Raw genomic sequence first — 19,494 nt, 5'->3', positions numbered from 1 at the left:
TGGTTTACGCTATCTGTGAACACTACATAATTCGGACCATTTTTTTTAACTTGCCTTGAGAATGTTACAATTAATTGATCTTCGGTATTCTCTCTCTAATCATAACAGTCTACTCATTCTGGCACTATTTTATCAGACGTGAATCTCTAGCTGCTTGAGAGAGCATTAGATAAAATTATAAAAACAAAGAGAAACGGTAAATTGTACAGTTTTTAAAAACGTAGATCTCTAATAATTGGCATTTAGTCGATTAAATTTTCTTGTTAAATTTTTTTTTTTTGATACGCAAATGTTCGTTCAACCATTTTAATACAGATCACAGATAACTCTTTCAATTCTTAACTGAATTTTAAAAGCGTGTAATGTATGAGTGATATGACGTTAATGAAAACTCTCTCGTCTTCTTCATTTTTTATTTACAAAGTATTAAGATATGAAAAATGTACAAACGAAATCATTCCGAAATTATTCAGTTAACATTTTCCGAATACCAAAGTCAATTAAAGGAAAAAGTTTTGAAATGCTCGCTTTTCTATTAAAAATACCAAAACTTATGATGATATTAACAAAGTTGCGAACTTAAAAGGAATTCTTGTAATACATAAAATGCAAGTAGAAAATAAAAATTGTATGAGGACCGGCATTCACTGGCATTTCTGTACAAAAATATGGCAGTTAATTAACATATTACAATTTTACTAACTAACATACTCTACATACACTCTTTTTTTTTGTTAAAAAATAATGTATTCACATCCCCATACGTACGCTTTTGCGATAAAATTTCTCTATTCCGAAATTATGGTAATTTCATAATATTAAAATACTTTAAAAACTTAATTATTATTTTTAATCCATATTTATAATCGATTTTATACAAAAAAATAATCATTTTGTGTTACTTTTTGAAACATTCTCTTTTACAGACAATTATATTTAAAACAAAAAAATTAATTTTATCAATAAAGTAATTGATATGGAATTATTCGTACAACTAGGCGCTAGTCTCTTTTATAGATTTGCAGACAATAAATGACCATTTACAGCTACATACAACCACCTCAATTTAGTTAGCAATTTTTATGCGACTTCTCGTTTTTCTCGGTCCTACACTTTTTACATTGTTGATGTTAAGAAGGTACAAGGGTTCAGCTTCGGACAAGAACCAAAATTGCGGGAAAAATAGAGCATGTTTAGGAACATAATTTTCAGGATTCAAGAGATGGAATACAGCAAAAAGGTGATTAACGGTTAACTTAAACCTTACTAAACAGAAATGTGTTTTCGCGTTTATAAAATTACTCGATTTTCACAATTAAAAAACGTGTGCAAGGCAAAAATGTTTCTACTTTAGGTACATTTTTTAGGCAGTACATCCTGAATAATCACATAAGTTGCTATATCAAAACCGTTCCTTATGTCGCTGACCACGAAAATATGTTTTCCTGTTTTTAAAATTCCTTTTTGTTTTGACGAAATTAAGTAAAAACAAAAAAATTGCTACGACGTGCGCTATCTTGTTTTCACAGTATTTCTATAGTAACCGTCTTCGATGTTCCAGATTCTTTTGTTATTGAAGACACAATGAGCATTTCATTTGAATTAAAAGAGGTGGTACGAGCACACATAGACAACTTGCGTAACATACACAGTGTTCAATTTATTGATGTAAAGCTTTGAAAATAGCTTGAAGCTTCAAGGTCTAAAGCTTCCAGCAGGGATTTTTAGTGCGAATTTTAATTCTGAAAATTGAGAGTAATTTGGATTTTTTTTCAGTATTTTTCAGAATTATTAGGTTTTTTAAGAATCCAAATACCCAATAATAAGCTCTGGCTGGAGCGTGTTTTGATTTTGAATTTCAATTCAAAAAAGGGTCGCAACCTTCCACAAACTGTTTTTTAACGGTGTGCGGTTATTTGTAAATTTCGTTACCGAAAGATTTTCACGAAGAAAATCCATTTAGGATTATCTGAAGCTAGTTAACAGGATTTTCTTTACACCGTTTTTGTTGGATTGTCAAGGATTTTCGTCGATTTTGAAGGATTTTCTGTATACATTTTACGGACTTTCCTGGATTTTCCAGTTTTTTTAAAACTTTTCCTGGGATTTTTGAGGATTTTTGATGGAATAATTTTCAAGTTTACGAAAAATCTCGAAGGATTTTTATTGGTAAAGTGATTTTCTACCTTCTCCAAAGCTAATAACAAATCATGTGCAACTGTTGAATCAATTGCATGATTCTTTCGATATTATATTCATAAATCGATTTTTGTTACATAATTACGGGTTGACGTGCATGAAAATTTATCTGTCACTTTGGTTTTGCTGTCTAAATCAGCAATTAAGTGCGACGTTGGCTAATGTCATAGAAATTTCGTTTGAAATGCACAAACTATCCAGAAAATCGTTTTTAATTACTTAAAACTTCATTGATTTAAAAGTCTAGTACACTGGTCGTGAGACCATGCTAATTGTTTAGGTAGAAAATGCCTGAACAATGAGCGTTTACATGAGGTTAACGTCAGACATGACGCATAAAACATATTTTTTTATTCATTTTGCATGAATCGAGTCAAGTTTTCAAGTCCGGTGTTCTATAAGGCAATGCCAATTTTTTACATGCTTCTGCACCGAAAGCCACTGATTTTTTCAATGAGACATTTTTTCGTTGCCCTAATCATGTAACTCGGACAAAAAAAATATGAAAAATCACTTTTTCGCGAAGTTATTTACATCGGCTTCGCCTCAGATCTTATCAATTTTCCGTCCTTGCGACATAAATATCTATTTCATTCATCATGTAAATTTGATGTAAATTCCGCCATTATAAATAACACCATTAAAAGCTTGTATTGATTGATCGCTTGTTTAGAGAGGATGTCAAAAAGCACAGATTGTATTGACATTGCAAATGGCTTTTTATTTGTCTGAAATCGATAAAGTTCACTTATACCAGGAGCGTATAATGTAAACTTTTAACCCTGCACTGACAGATGAAAATATAAAGGGTTTGTTTGTCAGTTATGTTACATTTACGGCTCCTGGTATATAATATACAAACAACATATTTTGGTACAATTTAAATCTTCAATTCAATAAAATGTTATAAATAAAATACAAAAATATTTTTAATTGCTTTCATTTCCATGCACAGTAGTTTTTGTTGTTGTTGTTGTATGTTTTACATTCCTCGAATTTTGTGTCTATATTAATTTAATATATCCCGTAACTTGTTAATGTTTTATCCTCATTTTTTTGTTAAATTTTAATAAAAACACAGATATACGTCGTTGTTAGAGAAAATGTTTTTTTTAAGTTATATTTTTACGATTGATTTTTATTAGTAAAAGATAGAAAGACTTTTTTACACTCATGGGAAAACAACATCGATAATCAATTAGGGTTCCATTTACCTGGTGAAAGTTTTTCTTTTTCTGTACATGTCACTATTTTCATCCGGATTAATCAACGAATACACATACTATTTCATTACAGTTGATTCAATAGCGCCACTTTTTTGAAATAAAAAAAAACATTTTTGAGATGAAAATGAAGCTGCATATAAACGAGAAATTATCACGGATACGATTTTTGATTTCATTTTTATTGATTGATTAATATAATGTTTTGTCAGTATGAATCATCATTCCTTTTCCAGCAATAAAGGGATTAAGAGGGAATTTCAATAACGCATTAGTAGACCTATAAACTTAAAAATTAAAAGCCGTTTACTGCCTGACCTCTTCTGAAAACTCGTTTGCTAGTCTGTAAGTATTCAATTATTCATCATCGACATGTCTTAAGCATTTGTATGTCCAAAACCAAAACATTGACCTGTTTTTCTGTCGTGAAAAGATCTAGTGGCGTTCAGCAATTCATAATTCGAATCTAATGTAATTTCTCAAAGTAGTTGTATTTAGTCTGTTGTTGATTAAATAATCGTTATACTACTAGAGTGTAGAAACAGCAACATAAGCTCTGATAAGTTGTGTACGAGCTCGAGATGCCATTTCTTGCACCTGATTGATTTTTTTTAATTTATGCAAATTTGTATGCAATGACAGTAGAAGTTCTAGTCTAGACTGTTTAGACTGCAGGGTATACTTGCAGGATTTTTTCGCGAATTTTCAAGAATTTCGAGATTTTTGCAGTCCCAATTCCCGAAGATATGCCATGCTAGACTGTACACAACAGTAGCTTAGAGACGGGATGGCTACGTAGTACTCGCCTTCCACCAAAATGATCCGGGTTCGATTCCCGCAACAGACGATTTCACGTGGAATTTTTGTATCTGTTTGTATCGCATTGGTAACGTCCTAAAACTCACTCAACCTTATAATTTGGGTATTGGGTGGTGGCTGAAACGATGTACACACTGAATGACTCGTATGACATAATCCAAATTCGATGAATTTGTGTGCAAATGTCAGCCCTTATTTAGGCTAGAGATACCAATTAAGGACCTAACTTTCCTCTGGTAATATTTGCATGTTTCTAGGCGACATTCGGAAGTCTCGCTACTCTGGTGGTACAGACTGCACTTGTTATTGAATGTAAAAGGCTTTTAGTGAGCTCTCTAAACAAATCAAATCTCAAAACTGTCTCGGTACCAAGGAAGCTTGTCTAACAAATTGCAGGAACTTTCGCTCCAAATTTTGATATTTTACAAGCATATAACCGACTTGTCCCAGATTCAACATTGTAACGTGCTGATTATGCTGCGTTCTTTTTTTTAAATAAAAATTAGGTAAAAAGTCGTTTTATGAGTCGTAAATTTACAAGATCGTTGATAGTGTCCGCTATATTGAACCCAATAAAGCGATAATGTTGCGAGAATTCAATTTCAGTTACAATATTTGAACGGAGTTAATGATTATGGGCCATATTTTCTTTTACAGTTATTAAGGGTAATAATCATAAAAACAGTGCATTAGGTCGCCAAATCATGTAAAATGAATAGAGTCATGCCATATGAATCAGGGTGGTAAGAATGTCTTAGCGATACCAAGAACCACAGTTCTACCACAAGCAGTTTGGTCTTATGAATTTTAGATAGTCTCCGCAAATCGTCGCATTTTTTGTTTACGAAAATAGAAATTTTATCAGCAAAGCCGAAAACTTTACCACACATATTGTGACCGGATTCGATTCAACGATCTGGTAATAAAGCGGGTTGCGAAACGGGTTATCAAATCATTAATATTCCCACTCTATACATAGCACTTCTTTTACATGGTGCATACAAACCGTTCATGGATAAAGTTTTGTATGAGCTCATTTAAATGTGTGCTTTCTATGAATACGTACATTACACAACACACGGAGTCAGGTGGAATTGCAGGGTAAAAGGGTAATTGTTGCAATTATATCCACAGTGAGTCAATAAATCTTACCGTTAGGTTTTATTATTTAAAATTCCTCGGCATAAATGGTGAAACGAGTATTCGTATGCGGCGCACGGTGCATATATGGTAGCTCTTTACAACAGAAATTGTTGGTTGAAATAACTTTCATTTTACAATACGTTTCTAAAATAAAATCAAAAACTAATCCACTTCAATTCTGGCGGGGTCAATTACATCCAATTTTCGTACGTTTTATTCAAATCGAGTAATTTACAGGAATAATACACATAAGCTCGGTCAACCTGTTATTATGTGTTAAATTCACCGAAATGGAATATATTCCGTTGAGTGAACGAATAAATTCGTCAAGGGACAAGTAAAGTTTTGTATTTTGCGTTGAAAATGACGAAGAAGAAAAAAACCTTTGCTGAGGGTTGTAACGCAAGTGGTTTCCCACTCGATAACTCTTAATATTGCCAATAGTCGGAATTCCGGCAATTTTTAATCAGAGTCAAATGTTAGCCCATTGAATATTTCGTATGTATTAAAAAAGACTTCAGGAATAAGCGACACGCTTTGACTAATTCGGCCTTATAAGTCAACTGCATGTTTAAAAAAATGAAGTAAAAGATTTGAAATTAAGAGTCATATCGCCAAGACTTCAGGTGATTGGGGAACAAGCCGACTCCGATTTTAATGAGTGATAGCTCGTTGGATTCGTCTTTCAATTCTAGGAAACACGTATCTTTCACTTTTTCAAAAAAAAAAATTGTTTTCTGTGAAAAGAGTTCAAAAGTGATCACATGTCAGAGAGTACCGAAAACAGTTTTTCGGCAATAACTCAAGAAAAAATTATTTTAAATGGAAAAACGATATGATCAAGTGGGAGCAAACGGTTTGCCAAACTCCTGTCACGTAGCAAATATTGGTCCGATTGAAAAACTAACTACTGTTCCGGAGGCCTGAGGTCATTTGCTATACGCTAACACTTTATTTGACTAAAATCCTCCGAGAAAAATTTGATAATTTTTCTCTTGATATTACTAACATTGGATCTGATATATTCGTGACGTATCGAAGCGTTTTTCTATTGATAAGGTAAAAGAATAGTAGACGATAAAGAATAGTACCGTTCCAGATGCTGTTCCAGCTGTAGAGCCCTCAGAAAGAAGAAAAAAATCTGCATTTTGACACCAACTTTTTTTCTAACACTTCTGTGGGCTTGCAGCACAAAAGTACTGGGCACATTTATGTGTGGAACGATAGTGGGTGAGGCCAGCTACAACACCCCATACTTAGTTCCGTGGAACAACGAAGCTGCAGAGAAGCAGTACTCTCCGAACATTCACTATATTTTAAGTCATAGCTCTCGTGGATCAACTAGCACCAAGCAGTGCGTATACTCTATCTGTAGGTCTTTCCAAGGCTGACAATCGTACAACATTACAACAATTTAAAATAATTTTTTCTTGAGTTATTGCCGAAAAACTGTTTTCGGTACTCTCTGACATGTGATCACTTTTGAACACTTTTCACAGAAAACAATTTTTTTTAGAAAAAGTGAAAGATACGTGTTTCCTAGAATTGAAAGACGAATCCAACGAGCTATCACTCATTAAAATCGGAGTCGGCTTGTTCCCCAATCACCTGAAGTCTTGGCGATATGACTCTTAATAAACTATTGAATTTGATCATCCGAATATTTTCAAATGAAGTAATAGATCCGATAGTGAAGCGGCGTGCCTATCGTCTGTGAAAGGATAATTTTGATGTATTGTTCGATTTCACACAAGGTATAATAAATATAATTACAGAGATCAGCAGCAAATAGCATTAGTTGAATCGGATAGATGATTACCAGTGTGTTACGGCATGGACAAACTGGCAACAAACTCCTATCCGTATACAAATTGTACACAAAATTAAAAATTTAAAACGAAAATTTATATTTTAAACGGAAAGGAAAAACTAATTACACAACTTCATTTCAATTTTTTTTTGCATTTTTTATATCATAATACGGTCTGCATACTCATATAATACATATTCACACACCGCTCATTGTATACCTGAATTCCATCGCAAATTTGAAAATAAAATCGCGTTTTGCATTTGGCTCGGCGCGAATATGATGCCTACATAATTTATTTATGTTACGTAATGTACTCTCACATTATACATTCGAAATATGTTGTAATGTATTACCAGGGAGGAATTATCCACTTGAAGTTAGAGTGCATAATAACGAACACAAGACCCCCGTGTACACACATATACAGTTTATTGCTGGGGGTACTTCAACAGAAAGTAAAGTACAATCGTAGATATACGAACATATATATACAGTATATGTAGTATGTAGGGTGTATGAGAACTCTCCCTTTCAAATTACATTATATTATAACGAAATCAAGAGCACTATGCAGTGCTTATCATAAAATGCATTTTATACACAGCAACACTACACATTATTCAGGTGTAAAACATTTTCAGTTGCTCTGGCGACTATTCATCATCAACCGAATGAAAATATTATTTTTATTCACTTATGCAGTATGTCTATGGTAAAAATCGTGTGTTCAGTTAGTGGTTCGATTGTACAGAGAAAATAAATTTTTAAAAAAAATATGCGAAACTAGAGAGAAAAAAAAGTTCGTAAAACATCACCGTTTCGGTATTCCATTTTTGTTCAATATTTCACTCTGCAAAAATGTTGGTTTTCAATTTGAAATGAAAAAAGTTTTTTTTTATTTTTAGATTTACATGCTAAATGTTTTGTTCTTCTTAATTTTTTTTTGTGTTTTTCTCCTTTGATTGATAAAAAATCGTTATTTTTATAATTTTTATATTTTCTTTTTTTTTATAAATTTATTTTCACCAAATCAATTAACATTTATCATAACTTTTTGCTCTTCATTTTTTCATTATTTTAATTTTCTATTTTTTTTTTTAAATTTTAATTTTCTTGTTTTTTAATTTATGTTTAAATATGGTTGTGAATGGGCACAAAAACTCTCTTTAAACGGATTTACATATTTCATACAGATACACTGTCCAACTCTATTGTGGTACGAGAAACCGATTAACACCTAGCAATGGTTTTCCAAATTATGAAACCTCGTAATTGAAAAAATAACTAAAACTGTCGACACAATGACACACTAGACCAGTTTTCATATTTCAACGAACTGAACAAAATAATTACTACAAAAATTAACGTTGTCGTTCTTCAAAATTTCGCTTCAATCAAAAGTTGTGTCATGAGCAGAATAGGGAATGTCGTTTCAGAGAATCCGAGAAAATGTTCAAGGCAGTAAACTTTGGGGGAGGTCACGTCAATTTTATTAGAGACGCGGGAATACACGTTTTTCATAAAAGGTAACTGGGCAAAAACGAATTAGTATGGAACGGTCAATTTTCCCGACCGCATACCACAATCTTTTAGCTACTTCCCCACACAGTATTACACAAATCAACAAAATAAGCGGAGCCTCTCGGCTAGGAAAGAATACGTGTGCGTGTGACTGCATAACGATATGACGACATATTTGACTGTCGGGATTAAAAGTCCAAGTATTCCGTCTGTCAAAGTGACGTTATAAACGTCAAACCAAAATAAACATTCTCAGTAGTCAAATCGTTGATTTATCCTCAATTCTATTAGAGAGAATTGAGTGAAAATAAACAATTTTCTAACTACTTAAAATATGTTTTTTTCCTTTGACAAATGAAAAAGACCGACTTTTGATCTCAACTGCTACATATCAAACATTGCTTTAAATGGATTCCTCTTCCATGAAAAGCATATTAACAATTTTGTAAAATCAAAACTAGATCGATATAGAAGCTCTTTTGCCTCCTTTCTGTGAAGCATTTCAAGTGAATCAATTTCAACAAAAAGCACCAAATCGAACAGGCAATACATGCACAGCATTGCCGGTGCTGCATGTTACAAGAGTATGCTGGTAATCAGAAAAAAAATTCTGATGAATGAAGTTTCGCTTCCTGAACACTCAAAAGACCGTTTTCAAATTCGCAAACATATTTTTTTCTGATTGATGTTAAATGGTATTACTCATTTACCAGTAAACACTAGAGAAAGTAAAAACTTATTAAAAAAAAAAAAAAAAAAAAGAAAGTAAACGTTTTTTTTACGATTAAATTCAATTAAAATAAGAAAACCATTCGAAATTAGAAATGCAACTCTCATATCATGAACGGTATCATGCATAGAAGAGGTCTTCACCACATTTATTTTAACTAACGAGGCTGTACTCTACTGATGTAAAATATGCGTAGAGGATTTTGTATGCATCAGTGCATATAATGCACATTTACCGCATGCAGTGTTTGCTCACAATTTGAAAGGAAAACCCATCCAATTAATAATATTAGGATTTTAGTAGCTATTTTAATAGCAGAAATTCGAAAAGTCGAGTTTACGTGTGAATCTTGCTGATCTAACATTTCGACATTTCTCTATTATCCTGAGTTCGCACGAACTGCAAACCAAGAAAAACCATACATTCGTAGCGTTGTAAAATAGTTGAAATTATCCACAAAACTGTAGGCGACTCGGTAATATATATTACACACTTGTCACGAAGAAGTCGAAGCTTACAAGTGTGTACTCTATTTTATCACATAAGCGCAAACGAGATAACATCATAGACCTGAAGTGTAATGTTTGAATTAAACTTCTAGTGAAGTAATTTTGACATCCGAACGAATAGCACGAAGCAATTTTTTTCTGTGGCAGAGAAAAATAAACCAGGCAGAAGTGGTTCATTTTTGAAACGTCAAATAATGGACCTAATACATTGAATGAAAATGTCCTCAAATGTGACCTAAATTGAACAAATTTTATTCGCAAAATGTGAAGTTACTTACTAGATAATTCAGGTCTCTAGTCAAAACTCAAAACAAGCGCTCCTGCCTGGCTTATTTTACTCTGCCGTGCTGTGGGAAATTCTACATCGAATAAAAATGGACATAGCTCTAATACATAGGCTCCGACGACAAGAATTAATGACATCTATAGTGTCAGATGACAATGCATATTTTTATGATTTTTTCTAGACTTTCGAAAATTGTCAACCATTTCATAATTTTAAATTCTTAAAATTACAATTTCGAGAATTTTCAAGAATCATGCCAGATGGAGTAATACGGTCGATCATTTTTTTTACCTCTGACCGAAAACACGACTTTTATTCGAATTCGCATATTAAGAAAATGTCAAAATGTTCCCCGCTAACACATTGACTTGTAATCTCTAGGGATTAAATATTGGAAATTGTTCACCTAGAGTTAACAAACTGGAAAGCGCCGTGTATGTACACATAGCAAATTGAGAGACTACTCTCTCTTCAACAACGAACGCTGTCAAGAATCGTTGTCGTGTTGTTGCAATATCTTTGTGTGTTCATGAAGTGATCGACATATTTTGTGTTTGTTTGGTGCTTAGTTTCGGATTAAATTGATAATTTTTGGTGTTTTTCGTGATTTTCGAGGAAAGGCGAATGTAAAAGCCATTAAATGACCCGGGTCGAAAAAGATTCTCTCAGGAGAAGAATTACGACTGTCATTCTCTACCGGTTCTCTTTCTTAACTCAATCGCAGTCAACCGTTAAAATGTCGAACATTTTAGTGCCTTTCATAGAGAAAACCATTGCAAATGTCCTGCGTTCTTCACATTCATAGTGTTTTTCTCTACCAAAGGCACTAAAATGTTTGACATTTTAACGGTTGACTGCGATTGAGTTGAGAAAGAGAGCCGGTAGAGAAAGACAGCCGTAATTCTTCTCCAGCTCACACATACACCTTGAATTTTTAAAAATCGTTTTTCGACCCATGTGACAAAATTCTGTATAAGTTACACAATTGAACCTTTTTAGTTATTCTGGTAATTGTTGTTTGCAATTTTAAAGTTATGCAGTCAGACTAGTTAATTTGACAGAGATGTTAGACAGTACAATTGTAATTAAAGTAGATAAAATTGGGATAAGTTAACCGGGAAATGTTTTAATAAGAGTTGAGAGCTCAATTAATGTTGTCTTTATGATTTCATTAAATGCTTAATAATGCAATTTACCCCTACTGCCATTTTAGCTCGGTTATGTGTTGTTTATTCGTTCTTTTTTCGTGTCAATTTTATTCTTTTACTGTCGAATTAATTTATAACATTGCCGATGGATCGAATTAAAATGATTTCAAATTATTTATCTTTGTAATTGAATTATTTTGATTTTTTTTTTATCAATTTCATAAGCGAGCGAGCTTATTGAAAATTTGCTATGATCTACCATGCAACCATTTTCCACAAATATGTCCTATTGGAACGAAAATTATTTTTTTTACTCTCTATCGATAATAAATTGTATCGTAATGGCAGCAAATTCCAAATCCTTAAAAAGGTTTTTATGTTATTCCATTTCACACACCATAACCCTCATGCTATTTTAATAATTAAATTTAAAATTTCATTTACTTCTCTCGTCGTTTTTTTTTTTTAATTTCATATAAATATTAGTTGAATTTAAAAACATAAAAATGTAACAAAATAAATTGATTAATAATAAAAAAAAACTCACAGATTTACCATTAAACACAGCTTTCCTGTTGTGTATATATTAACGGTGTTCGTATGGTGACTATTTCTCTCGAAAATGGTTTCGATGGATATTGTAATGATGTGGATATTGTGGATGATGGTGAAATGACCGACGGTGGCTGGGACGACGGTGTACCACCACCACCGCCGCCGCCCGTCGACGATATTGTTTTATAATGGTCTATTTGAGCATATATTGTTGGTTCATCAAAATAGTCGTATGCTGGCGGTTTTTTAGCTGACAAATTGCTTGTATCACTCGTAACTACATTATTCCTTGGCATTGTTATTGAGAGCTCTGCGTAATGGAGCTCATCAGTTTGCTATAGGAAAAAAAAAAAGAATGAAAAGAGATACCCTAGAACATCGACCGTATTTCGAGAAAGGTGTTTCGCAAGAATCCCTTTTCTGTACCACACAATACAACACACACACACACAATACACACTATATGATGGGAAAACCGCAACTTAATTGGATAAGGGAAAAATTTTGCGTTCGAACTAAAATCACGTTCACACACTACTTGTTCAAAATGAAAAGAAAAAATTGCCGTCACCACTGGCATTTCAGACGATTTTCAACATTAATAATGTAAATAAGCCAAAAACATGAAAAACCATTTTACAATGTCGATCGAGTTCTACATGGGTATAATAAAGCATGCAAAATTAAACATGCAACTGAAATTGGTACAAAAAGTAATAATGCTTAACCTAAATTTTCAAAACTAAATAATTTATTAATGTCTGCTGCTATGTACACTACTATAGGGCTCAAAATAGACATTTTTCCCTTGTGAAGAGTGAGGTATACTACACAAACGGCGTACTGGTAGTTTTGTTTGTACTCAGTACTCAGAAGAAGAAGTACTCAGTAGCATTTCTATTTTTTTGAGAGCAAAGAAAGAACATAATTTAGCAGCAGCTAAGCCTACACTATTTCTATGAATACTTGCCAAAAGCTCGGAATGGGTCAGAGATTGTAGAGTTCATTCAGTTCAACCTGAAACCTGGTTTGATATGAAACTTGCAGAGCAAAAATTGATTTGACCCGAAATTTGAAAATTTAAATTCAACCTAAGCTAACTTTCACAACGCAGGCGAGTAAATAGTCATTTTCTCCTCTTCGCTGAAATGTCGGAAGTCTTTGTTGCGAGGGGAAAACAACAATGGAAAATCTTGTCCCACCGTTCGGCCATTCGCCCATTATTCGCCTATTATTTCACCATTGCACTTCATTCGCTCATTATTCGACTTTATTCGCTCATTATTCGCCTTCATTAGCTCATTATTCGCCTAACACTGTTCCACCATTCGCTCGTGTTGTTTTCCCCTCGCTTTGTTGTGAAAAATGTTGAGTTTAACTCGGGGAAAAAGTTGGAAATTGCATTTTCTCGGGTGAATTGTGGCTCTCGGTACGCTCAAACAACACCGTAGAAATCCAACTTTTCTTCACTCGTTGAACAAATAACTATTGTTTGAGGCTGTTCTGAACTTTTTACCCGTCGCGGCAATTTTTTTACTTTTGGTCTCATTTCCAAGGACTATCTTTGAATTTTCCAAAAAATATTTTTTAGGAGAATATTGGAAAAGCTAGGAAATTTTTTTATAAAATATGGAAAAGTTTTATCCTAAAAATAGTCACTGGATTTGTGCCTGGTCTTACATTAAAAACTTTCAAAAAACACACCATTTACAACGGATACGCCCTTCGTCTGAATGCTTTGCATGATGTGACAGCAATTAATTGTCGCCATTTCATTGAATAAAAATCAGAGAACGCAAAAACTGAAACGTTTCACTGCTCCTGTCCAATTAAAAAGAAAAACTGTCGGAACATTTTAGTTTCAGTTTCAGGTGAATATTAGCGGTAGGCAGGTCTCCATGCGCTCTGTCAACGAATAGAAATTATAGCCACAGCAAAAAACCATCACGGAAATGTTCAAATAAATTGTTGATAAAAAGCACAGCGTAATAATTCCTCCATTCAATAATCAGCTACCAACAAGCGTAAATCTAATCACAAACAACTCCGGAAGGCCCCACATAATCACAATGGAAAACCTTAAAATAATAAAACAGCAACACTGCCAGAGAAACTCATAAGTTTTTTTGTGGGTTTTTTTGGGCTGCCATGCATATAGAGGAAAATGCAACGAGAGAGAAAAAAAAGTTCAGTAAATAAAATATAAATTCTGAAAACACATTATCTGGAGAACGGTTTGTTTTCTCTGGCTGGGATAAAAAAAAATGAAACTGCAAAATTACCATAACACAAAAACACATTACAATATTCTATTCACCATGCCATACGGTGGATATTTTCTTATAACCATTTTCCATATTATATACCATAAAAAGCTTTCTCCAACTTCACCCTCGGTACATTTAAAACCAGTAGTAAAAACTATTCTCATGATGGTGTACAAACAAAAAAAAGGAACCCTCCACCCGTGTGTAGCCTATACCACATTACTATATCTGCACATAGTTGTAAAGAGTCGCAGCGATAAGGTTAGTCCCGTTTTCCGTATTAAAGTGGAAAATTGTGGAATATGTGTGCCACATATATTCCGCTAAAACAACTCATAAGAAATGTGGAATGTTGTTATGATAGTTAACGTTGAAAATACGATGATAAGGACTGGGGGACTTTGAAAAAGCATTTTAACCGTGAAAAACGTTCATTGCTTGTAAACGGTTGATTTTACCTATTCCCGAGTTGTTCACACAATATTATACACCGAGTCGACACACAAAAAATTAGTTTTAAACAAAAGCAATTAACTACCGAACAATACTACAACTATTTTCAATATTTAATGTGATAAATGAATAGCTCTGTCTCTCAGGCTGTTCGTAGTGTTCCATAAGTTTTTTGTGGCTCAGTAGCGGCAGGTTGAATTTTTAGAATTCAGACAAGGAACTGTTATCGACTGTACGTACGTCGGCGCTTTCAGGTGTGGTTTGTGAACCTCAATTAATACATTCGATGGTAGGTAAAGCAATCGTTTTTAATTCCATCGATTGATGAATAAATGACGACCGTATAATTCAGCACTAATCTTTTTGCTTATAATTAATTCAAAATCCAACACAGACCCACTCATACAGTATGCAACAAATATTTCGTTCACCAAACAGAATGCTACAATTTAACCCGAATTACGTTTAAGCCGTAGCTAAATACTACAAAAGTATCATGCCATGAAATCATAGTCATCAATGTGAGGTAGAATCTAATAAACTCTGCTGAACAACACACCCATCCAGAAGCACATCATACTATTAACACCGAAAACAATAAAACGAGTAAAATTATACGACTTCATTTTCACCCAGAAACTAATAACCATTCCGTATTATAACAACAAAACATCGTCTGTTACGGCACTGTGTCAACTAAAAAACTAATTTAAAAACGACAACAGAAATTTGCTTACCGCATTTAAGTACGTTTTCCTATCATCTACTGGTCGTCCAAATACTTCTAGGTCATTTGAGCGTGAATTATGAAGTGTAGCAGGCGTTTGAGCTGCTGATTTCAATTTATAATCAGGATCTGGAAAATTTTGTGGAAAATATGGCTGTTTTAAATGCTTTTTCTTTCTCATTGCATTAGTTTTATGTGATGTTGTGTGTATGCCATTATTTAAATTGAAAATAATATCAAAGTTAGTTGTTCCGACGATATGTATGGGAGAGGGTGTAATGAGAAAGTTTCAAAATGTATTTGCTGTGTGAACTTTCCGTCATGGAACATAGCTATTAAAAGTTTTTTTGTTTGAAAATTTTACGTCGTTTATTTTGGAATAGTTTTCCGTCAAGTTCAGTCCAAAAATTTCGGTTATTTTTGATATTTTATGATAATTGTGATTGTACGCCATTACATTATATTGTACTTTGAAGTGAGTTTTTTTTTACTCCCAGAAATTTATCGACTTGCTAAAGTTTTAATTAACTTGCAAAATAGGGCACTGTCGGTGACTTTCGTCTTTTGTTGCAACAAAAGAATTTTACATGAGAGACGTTTAACCTACAAAGAATTATCATAGGTAAACGTTGGCAACAAGAATGCCGTTGACATGTAATCAGCGAAAGCTTTTCAAATAGAAATTGTTTTTAAAATTTAAAATCAAAGGATTTCCTGCCATCTCTTCCTCCTTCATCTTTTGTAGCCTTTATTGTGTCAACTGATCCATCACATTCCTCCCCATGGTGGGTATACAACCATTAAAACACTGCGCTGACTATTACTGGTCACATGCTTAGGTGGCATCGCTACCTAGTTGAAATTATAGCATAAATTTGTGCGTTTCGTATTTCATTTTCGATATCTTTTTCAACAGAAATGTTATAGCTTCTAAGGCGAATCGTCACAACCAACGCACTTCAAGCAAAATTGGTACTCTAAATAGGGTACTGAAACTTGACAGTGCTCTATACAAAATTTTACACTGTAAAAAGAGTGGGAATAAAATTACATACAAAAGAGTACTCAATTTGTCAGATGTCATTCGAAGCACTTTTGCTTGGCGTGCGTCTTACACGTCATTTGCGTAAACTATCTAATATCGACAAATAATATACAAATACAAACGCACAAATGTTGGCTATAATTTCAACTAAGTGGCCGTACCTCTTAACGTGAATTCTGAAACACGCCTGTAGCAAGTTTTTTCTAGGATTTCCTGTGGTGCTAATTTTATCTCTGCCTAAAGGTAGACTCAGATATTTGTACACCAAGCGTCATTCATGTCATTCTTCTGTGTAAACAGTTCGTTGAAGAAATCAAGAACCCTTACTGTCCGGATTATGACGGTACGCTAAGGAACGTTACTTTACGTTATTTTGATGATACATTAAAGAAAAATCCTGTATTTGCGTAGCCATGATCTCGAAAAATTTTTTAGAGATTTTTTTGGTAAAACATGCCGACGCAATGACTCTCTTAATTTTGGTGTTACATCAACGGAAATGTATTCCATGCTCAATGCATTGTGTTACCATTAGACCGAATACCGCCTAAACCTCCAATTTTTACAAGAAATTTATGGAAAGCCATTTATCTCTACCCTTACCAAAGGGTACCTTGGTGTCCGAATCATATTTTCTTTTAAATTTCTCCAGATTGATGACTGCAACACCTGTACAGCGATTGATTACAATGGATAGTGGACACTTTCAACGGTTGTATGTTTGAACAAAGAATGTGAACCAAATTAATCAGACCACTTTATCAAAATACTTTACAAAGTAAATGTTCGAAATTTTGTATTAAAGTGACACATGAGTGACAGTCATTTTAAACACGAAAATGGAAACTGTTACCAGCAACAATATATGTATACGGCACCTCTATACTTTTCAAGTAACAAATTAACGAACAGAAAAAGTTAAATAATGGAAAACTCTATTCCAGGCACTTAAAGAAGAGACACTTCAAGAAAAAATAAACTTTTCAAATTTTGCAACGCAGTTTCCAAATAACTTGTGCAATTGGAAAAGGAATATTGATCTTTAAAATGTTCAAATAGCAAAACTTTCTGCAGCTTTGTGGACAGAGTGAATATTCGGAAAATAAAGATAGCGAACAAAGCGAGGAAAAAAAAGATGAATGGATTCATTGTAAGACTTTGACTTGACCTCTATAAGGTAGAGACATTTGATACACTACATAACCTATAGATTGCATTTGGTATAACAGTATATACTCTTGAAGACTCTTGTTTCTGTGTATAAAGTGGACCTGGATAACGGAAATGGGCAAAATTAACTCAAATATTGCATTTTCCAAGTAGAGTTTCCATTCGGTAAACTTTTCATATTGACATTATAATATCAGATCAGATTGTATATTACATAAAGAGAAAACGCATGTTACCGGTTCTCTTTTACAGATAGAGTATGTTGAAACATACTAAAACTTCAGCAAAAACGTGACTGACAAACAAGAAAACTATTCATTTGATTGCACAAAATGGCCTGGCTTTTCTTAGAATTGACGAGATCCGATAGAATCTTATGTCTCCTCATAGCTCATATTTTACATATTTTCAGGAGAGGAAATGAATGTTTTCATGTTGACAATATAAATCATTAGATTAATGAAATCATCGTAATAGTTACCAACAAAGCATGAAGATGCGGGTGTACAACGTGACTATCAAAACAGGTTATCCACAACACAGAAAGACGGGTAATAAAAATGCTGGTTTAATTTCAAGCCTTCAAAAGAAACTGTAATTTACAGACACGAAAAATATGCGACGACCTGCGGTTTATTTAGTTTTCTAAATGAATGATTGAATGAGGTAAGTACCTCAATGGAATCATTTAACAAATGAATGATTTAACAAATGAAGTAAAAGATTTTGTGTGTGTACCAATATTCGATAGGATTTAAGAAGCGACGGAATTAATAGATTTAATGATTATATCGTGAAAACGTTCGTTGTTTCCAGTTTGTTCAATGTTTCCGGCGACCTCGAAAGAAGGATTTTAAATATTTGGCTTGTTTTTGGTCTTTTATTCATAAATTTCGACGGATGGAAATACAGGGTCTGCTATTAGGCAATTGATTTACTGATTTTACCACGATAACTTGAATCTTACTAGGTAAATACACTGAAAACTATAAGAAAATTTCAGTAGATTATGTGATTAAATTTTCCAATATTTTACGCTGAATCAGGCGCTGAATAAACTGTTGGCATTCCAACAATATCTCAGAAGAATTCAAAATGCAGTAAGGATATCTGGAGAGGTATTACCGCATCAATTCTCTTTCTTCTATTCTATGTCAACTCTACCGATAGTGTACGGTTCACTATTTCACTGAATCATGTCGATTCAACAATGTCAAACAGAAAATATTTAATTTTTTACTAGACGGATTTTATTCAATAGTACATTGAATGACAAGGGGCGAAAGTAAAAAAATTCAACCGTGTGCGAGAGTTGGAGCCCGCGCCGAAGGCAAGGGCTCTAATCGCACAGGTTGAATTTTTTTACTTTTGGCCCGAGTCGTTCATACTATTTTTTTTGATACCAACATTGAAAATTGATACGTATCGCAAACATCGCAACAAAATGTTGAAATAAAAAGGCATTTAGCCAGAAAATGCGGGGTCCAGGGGGCGGCAGCCCCCTGGTATATGAAAAATTTAATAATTTAGCCATCACAACAATAACACACACAAAAATTAAGATATAACTAACAAATCATTCAGTAACAAAAAGTATCAACTTTGTATGCTAATTTCAATAAGAACACTGGCGCACAGTGTTTTACAATTTTGATCAAAGTATTCTGCATAATATGAGCGGATTTTGTTGACAACTCGACTCATTTCTCTCATTTTCTGTGACGTCAGTCACTTTCGCTGTTCGTTCAGTTGCGTTCGCTCTTCGTTAAGTACTTTCTCCCCGTGGGATGCATTTTTTTACTTTCGCCCCTCATATGCGGGGCGAAAGTATCATTTTTCAATGTTGGTATCAAAAAAAGAAAATGTCATCGTGTATATCACATGAC

General features: G+C 33.5%; 1 protein-coding gene across 4 annotated transcripts in view; it reads right to left on the bottom strand.

The window, feature by feature from the left end:
- Positions 1–11,889: 11,889 nt before the first annotated feature.
- Positions 11,890–19,494, bottom strand: part of LOC119078061 (synaptogenesis protein syg-2) — a 162,278-nt gene continuing 154,673 nt past the window's right edge. For 3 of the 4 annotated variants that reach the window (XM_037185496.1, XM_037185495.1, XM_037185497.1), the window contains exons 16-17: positions 15,404–15,522; positions 11,890–12,281 (exon numbers count right to left, since the gene is read on the bottom strand). In XM_037185496.1, the coding sequence (XP_037041391.1) occupies positions 11,949–12,281; positions 15,404–15,522 (452 nt within the window). In that variant the 3' untranslated portion in view covers positions 11,890–11,948. The remainder of the gene's footprint in view (positions 12,282–15,403; positions 15,523–19,494) is intronic. The other variant, XM_037185498.1, reaches the window with a different exon arrangement.

This window comes from Bradysia coprophila, unplaced genomic scaffold (genome assembly GCF_014529535.1).
Source record: "Bradysia coprophila strain Holo2 unplaced genomic scaffold, BU_Bcop_v1 contig_24, whole genome shotgun sequence".
In the NCBI taxonomy this organism is placed as follows: Eukaryota; Metazoa; Arthropoda; class Insecta; order Diptera; family Sciaridae; genus Bradysia; species Bradysia coprophila.
This window is presented reverse-complemented; position numbering and strand designations above follow the sequence as displayed.